Source organism: Limulus polyphemus, unplaced genomic scaffold, assembly GCF_000517525.1.
Source record: "Limulus polyphemus unplaced genomic scaffold, Limulus_polyphemus-2.1.2 Scaffold3130, whole genome shotgun sequence".
In the NCBI taxonomy this organism is placed as follows: Eukaryota; Metazoa; Arthropoda; class Merostomata; order Xiphosura; family Limulidae; genus Limulus; species Limulus polyphemus.
In genome coordinates this window covers 26,270-33,624 of record NW_013668740.1, presented here as the reverse complement: position 1 = coordinate 33,624, position 7,355 = coordinate 26,270, and the positions used below count along the sequence as shown (strand labels likewise).

The following is a 7,355-nucleotide window of genomic DNA, read 5'->3' as shown; positions in this document are numbered from 1 at the left end:
TACAACAGATTTGTGGCAACTACATAAGGCACATTGACGTAATTACGTGTAATTTACAACAGATCTGTGGCAACTACATAAGGCACATTGACGTAATTACGTGTAATTTACAACAGATCTGTGGCAACTACATAAGGCACATTGACGTAATTACGTGTAATTTACAACAGATCTGTGGCAACTACATAAGGCACATTGACGTAATTACGTGTAATTTACAACAGATCTGTGGCAACTACATAAGGCACATTGACGTAATTACGTGTCATTTACAACAGATCTGTGGCAACTACATAAGGTACGTTGACGTAATTACGTGCAATTTACAACAGATCTGTGACAACTACATAAGGCACATTGACGTTATGTATGCAAGACAACCATTTAAGAAATACTGATAGGTGGTAGTCCTTGTAAGAAATATATACAGTATTTATATACAATAATGATTGCCAAAATACTAATGTATGGCTATATCCAACAACAACAAAAAGGATAACAGACTTTGTTCATTCGCTTCCATTTCGATTATTGTGACACATACTTTAATGATAATATTACTTGTTGGCGGCAGATGTGACACGTACTTTAATGATAATATTACTTGTTGGCGGCAGATGTGACACGTACTTTAATGATAATATTACTTGTTGGTGGCAGATGTGATATTTGAATGATAATATTACTTGTTGGTGGCAGATGTGACACGTACTTTAATGATAATATTACTTGTTGGCGGCAGATGTGACACGTACTTTAATGATAATATTACCTATTGGTGGCAGCTGTAACACGTACTTGAATGATAATATAACCTGTTCGTAGCAGCTGGAGGTTTCTTATGGAAATACAGTCAGAGCTTTTCATATGTTACCTGGAAAATACACATACAGATGCCAGTTCTTTTTTGGAAAAGGTCAAATACGCCACGTAATGACAGGTCACCTACATGACTTTGCCCATGAACTCAATGTGGCCCTTAGGACAGAAGCTAGTGTGGCTACTAAAGGCCAAATTATAAGGATCATAGTCCACGAGTCCAGCTTAATTTTCAGTCCCACAGTTAATTGCTCAGCTAGTTTGGACTTTTGCCAAGACTATAATGACACTAAACGACACTGGATATCTCTTCATGGATAAAACAAGATTTCATGGCCCTACTAACAACTGATGGGTTCTAGTCTGGAAAATCGGAGGTAAACAATAAGCTTAGTGCAACATCGTTGGATAAGGCCAATTCTGTAATTGTTCAATTATGGTATGGAGAGGCATTAGAATGAATGTATGATATCTTATTTTATTGTGGTATGGAAAGGTATCAGAATGAATGTATGAGATCTTATTTTATTGTGGTATGGAAAAGTATCAGAATAAATGTATGAGATCTTAATTTATTGTGGTATGGAAAGGTATTAGAAAGAATTTATGAGATCTTATTTTATTATGGTATGGAAAGGTATCAGAATGAATTTATGAGATCTTATTTTATTATGGTATGGAAAGGTATCAGAATGAATTTATGAGATCTTATTTTAGTATGGTATGGAAAGGTATCAGAAAGAATTTATGAGATCTTATTTTATTGTGGTATGGAAAGGTATCAGAAAGAATTTATGATATCTTATTTTATTATGGTATGGAAAGGTATCAGAATGAATTTATGAGATCTTATTTTAGTATGGTATGGAAAGGTATCAGAATGAATGTATGATATCTTATTTTAGTATGGTATGGAAAGGTATCAGAAGTAAATGCATGAGATCTTATTTTATTATGGCATGGAAAGGTATCAGAAAGAATTTATGAGATCTTATTTTATTATGGTATGGGGAAGCATCACAAGGAATAGATGAGATGAGAATATTATATTCGACAATATGTTAACGTGTTATTGGGCCCTTAGTATCACAATTCACGATTATAATTTCCAGAAATGTCGTGTATGTCAACGTTTTAACTAATAAGTGACCTAAAGGGTTCTACAAGTCTAAGAAAACGTCTCTGGAAACGTCTTCCGATGACTAGTAATAATTGGTTTATTCGGATATTCGCGCAACGCTACAAAAGGGCTATCTGCGCTAGCCGTCACTAATTTTGAACTGATAGACGAGAAATTAGACAACTAGTCAACAGCACCCACCGCCAACCCTTGAACTACTCTAATCAACTAACGGAATTGGACTGCTACTCTCCATAACGAACCAGACACTCAAAAGTGTCGAGCGCGTTTTTTTTTTTTTTGTGGTAATGGAACACGAACCACAGATGTAATGAACACCAGGTGGCAACAGTCGATCCAGAGCCAAATATTACTCTTTCGGATAAATTGGTTCAATCAAACCTTAAAAATCACACTCCACCAGTTTTAATAAGCGATTTACTGTGATAAGAACGGGATCGTCAACTTTTAATCAGTGAAAAATGGTGATTTAGAAGTATATTAATTATTTCAGCCTATTTATTTATTTGGTTGAAGAACAAACATGTAGAGTCGTCAACTTTTTGATGGCCATAGATAGGCCTAAATAAAATGTTTTTAATTGTGTGCCAGTTTAACGTTGAATATTATTTATTATTATTACATTATGTTTTCATCCAAGTTGCTAGATAAGCAGAATATTGGGAAAGATATAACGAGACAAACTTATTTCTTCGAATGCACTTTAAACCCATATTTTTTTTTCAAACGTGTACTTTGAAGATAGACAAATCTAATGCATCTTACTTTGATTGGAGCTAGGACTTATTTTATGCATGAAAACTAGAAGTACATCGTGTTGAAGTTTCCAAATAGACAAGTCTGCGATATTTTTTGTCTGCTTATAATTTTAGAGAAAAATCTCGTGTCCTGTTTATTATTTATTCCACTTGGCAAGCTTCATTAAACAAAAAAAACATTAAAATGTTTATGAGGAGATGACTTGTAAAACATGTTGTAATGTTTTATATTCTTGGATAATGCTTAGACAATCGAGTGAACGATCTTGTACCTGCTTTCAATAACGTAATCAATTATATATACGTATATCAGTAGTTGCAAATAACACATGTATAAAAATATTGAAACATTCCTCCCAACTTCCCCTCTAGTTATCGATAGGGTGTTCATTTTAATTATATTTACTTAGTATTTAATAACAAAAGATTTTGTTTGAGTTGCGTAAGAAATCTAGATATTAATAGCTAGTAATTTTCAAAGCTTCATACAGATTTTTACTTACACAAAATATTTATAACAGTCTCTGCTACTGCTTTGCCGTGCTTGTTACTGGCTATACACACGTAAGTTCCTGCCCTCGTGCGGGAAATTGTATCATTAAGGAAAAGCTGTGAAGAGTTGGAAATGATTTTATTGGAGAATTTCCACGTGTACTCGCTGGGAGGCCAAGAGTTCGCTGAGCAGTTAATCTTCTCTGGAACGTTCCCTTCTACAACGTCTAGTTGGTCCACAGACAGAGTTATATTCTCTGGAGTAACTGAAGTAGATATCATAAAACGATATTTATATCATAATAACCACAGCGAGGAAAACAGTGTGACTACTGCTTCGAACAATACCATCAGCAATGTTTTTAGCGTTTGCACAAAGAAATCAATTTTCATCTTTTACTTGAAAAAAGTTCTGAAAAAGTCTGTTACATTTTTTTTTATTCAATATCAAAATAAGGGGCGTAGTAGAAGCCTGTGTCATATTTACAAAATTAGTTAAACAAACAAACACCAAAGTATTTCAAATTCTAAAGTTTCTTTTTAGATTAAACCCAAATAAATATGAAATTCACACAACAATGTTTACAAACTTATTAAGCCTTACAGATACTTTTAATACATATATGTTATAGCTCCAAGTTACAAGCACAAATATGTAGTATGATATTAATATGGACGCTGGCAAATAAAATAGTAATTCTATGAACTTCCGAGATAAATTTATCAAAGAGCATAATTCATCAATTCCATGACAACACACCCATATAAAAATTATCGCAAAACACGAGATGTATATGCCACGAGTTGCTTTTTTTTCTCTGAACTTCCACGCTTTTATCGGTTTATGCCAGAAATTGCTTTTTATTAGATTTTATTTTAACGGAAAATACTGTGGCTTTCCTACCAAAACTCAATCTTAGGAAGAATGTAGCGTCCTCTAGCGAGCACATTTTACATGAACATTATTACATTTCTCGGTATTCTTTTTGTCAAGAATGGGACGTGAAAGAAATGTATAATTGAGAGAGAGAAAATTAGTATGAAAGTACTTGTAGAAAGTTGTGAAACAAGGGCTGGCTTATCAGTGAATAAACAAGACGGAATTATGTTTTACTCGGACGACACCAGAAGACAATAACTCAGTCCAGATGTCAGAGATGATAACATTTATTGATAAATCCAATCTGTTTGTCTTAAAAGATAACTTATAACAGTTCAAAGAAATATTTACTAGCTTATTTTAAAGCTAGCTTTTATTTGTAGCTTCACAGAAATATTTTTATTTATAATCCAATCACTGATGAACACGAACCTGCTATGAGAGGTTTGGAAAATATCTGCGAACAGATAAAATTTATTGTAAGATAACATGCGATTTGTGTGCTGATTTCGGTTTATTTTTCTTAACCGTCGAATATTTGAACATAAAAAATAAATGGTTAAATTAATAGTACAAGAAATCCATTACTTACATTCAACTTTGAAAACCGTTGAGGTACTTACACCAGGCCCAACACTGTTTCCACTACTTAAGCACGTGTAATTAGCATTATCGGAACCACGGTCAAGCTTGCCCGTTGGCCAAGCCGTTATGTTCCATTGAAGTGTACTGGACAAAGTGCTGAAGTGTCCAGAAGCCGGGTCCTCGGGTAATATTGTTGTTTCGATTGAATATAAATAAGAATCCATAATGCTCTCATCATTTCTAAGCCATTCGATATCACAAAGCGGTTCACATTCAATTATACAAGTCAAGCTGACATTTTCGGCGTCAGACGGCGCTCCATGTATATCAGGCAATTGAACAATCACTGCAGGTGGTGCTGAAGAAAGATAAAATGTTATTTCTACAGAGTCAATAAGGAAACCAAAAGTAAAAATAAATGTATCAAGAAATGCTCTGATATTGATGGATAAAGTCTATGCACGAAACCTAAAATATGTAACTGTTTTCCGTCTAGATATATTATCAACTCCTTTGAAATACCGTCTATGACGCTTCGATTTTTATCTGGAAATATATTGGTTTATACACGTTATTATCCAAATCAGATAAACGTTCAAACCTGAGTTAGAATACATTTTTCTTTATGTGTTTGTAAGTCACGTAGTTTATGATTATATAATAAGTTTTCATTTCTGGAAAGTCCAGATTTTATCTTACAATCAAGTTTTAAATATATGACGTCACTTGGTTTAAGAAAACATTTGGTTCTGACGTCTAAGAAAGCATTTAACAGGGTTTAGTGGCATGTCACTACATTTTAAAATTAATTTTCCACCAAACGGTTATTTCATTTACAATATTGCTGATTTGTAAAGAACGTTTTGAACTCTGATTCTGATGCTTGGTCTGCTACATATTATAACACAAGGTATCACACGAGTAAATGTAAGATTTTCCTGATAATTCTACATCGTTTCATTTCATGTATAATTGGACGAAAAATTGTATACATTCATTATTAAAGATTGTTTCATGGGACACGTGTGAAGACAAATCGCCATATCTGTTACATCACTGTTTAAAATAGCAGATAAGACAATCATCTGGCATTATTGAACGGAAGGGGTTAATGTTATTCTTATCTCAAAGTATTTAACAAACAAACAAAAAAAAACATGGTACGAATACGTATAATTATGTTTTATGTAAAATGTTTGTCAGTACACTAAGTTCGATCATAATACGTATAATTATGTTTTATGTTAAATGTTTGTCAGTACACTAAGTTCGATCATAATACGTATAATTATGTTTTATGTAAAATGTTTGTCAGTACACTAAGTTCGATCATAATACGTATAATTATGTTTTACGTAAAATGTTTGTCAGTACACTAAGTTTGATCATAATACGTATAATTATGTTTTATGTAAAATGTTTGTCAGTACACTAAGTTCAATCATAATACGTATAATTATATTTTATGTAAAATGTTTGTCAGTACACTAAGTTCGATCATGATACGTCATTTTGGATATGTTTTGCCATAGCACGAATTTGTTATTTGGTCTTTATATCTTCCTTCATACTCTTGTTTTAGACTGTAACGAAACTTCACGCTCCCATTGATCCCAAGCTTGTGTTAATTGTGAACGACATTACTGTCACACTTGCAACAAACTCCGTTATTTGTATTAATTGCGTGACATTTATTAATTTGTACTTGCGATAAATAATGAAATAGGTGAGTTAATAGGTGTGAAAATGTAGAGTTACACGACTCACCCTTCGGAAATAGATAGAACTCCCCCTTCTGGCCACTGCCAACAATATTTACCGCTGAGCACGTGTAGTTTCCCCTGCTGCTCAGACTAATCGACTCGATAGTCAGATTCTGGGCAGTATCGTGAACATCTTCACCGAGGTGTTCCCAATGAAACACAGAAGCCGGCGGACGACCTAAGTCTTCCACCATACATTCTAGTGTCATTGGTTGACTTTTCACTGCTGAAAGATTTCGTTCGATAATAATGGCAGGTCCAGGAATATCTGGAACAAGAAGTTTAAATATTAATTTGTATTTCTTTAAAACATTATAAGAGTTTATTTATACAGAAGACTCTCCGTAGTTTTGATACCAAGAAAAATAACAAAGAATATTACAAATAACAAAATATATTAAAAATTACAAAGATATTAAAAATAATCTTCAGACAACGAAGTTAAAAGCAAAAGAATGTTTTACGTAAAGGATAGACAAATAAATTTAAGTTACAATTTACAACATTTTGTAAAATATTCGACCAAAGGTAAGGATAAATAGTCTATCAGATCCAACCAAAGGTAAGGATAAATAGTCTATCAGATCCAACCAAAGGTAAAGATAAATAATCTATCAGATCCAACCAAAGATAAGGATAAATAGTCTATCAGATCCAACCAAAGGTAAGGATAAATAATCTATCAGATCCAACCAAAGGTAAAGATAAATAATCTATGAGATCCAACCAAAGGTAAAGATAAATAGTCTATCAGATCCAACCAAAGGTAAGGATAAATAGTCTATCAAATCCAACCAAAGGTAAGGATAAATAGTCTGTCAGATCCAACCAAAGGTAAGGATAAATAATCTATCAGATCCAACCAAAGGTAAGGATAAATAATCTATCAGATCCAACCAAAGGTAAGGATAAATAGT

At 33.1% G+C, this 7,355-nt stretch overlaps 1 protein-coding gene across 1 annotated transcript in view; it reads right to left on the bottom strand.

Annotated features, from left to right (window-relative positions):
* LOC106468714 (hemicentin-1-like) overlaps positions 1–7,355 on the bottom strand; it is a 76,091-nt gene that overhangs the window by 44,598 nt on the left and 24,138 nt on the right. Inside the window, exons 5-7 of the mRNA XM_022397082.1 lie at positions 6,443–6,706; positions 4,683–5,033; positions 3,222–3,476 (exon numbers count right to left, since the gene is read on the bottom strand). Coding sequence (XP_022252790.1) covers positions 3,222–3,476; positions 4,683–5,033; positions 6,443–6,706 — 870 coding nt within the window. The remainder of the gene's footprint in view (positions 1–3,221; positions 3,477–4,682; positions 5,034–6,442; positions 6,707–7,355) is intronic.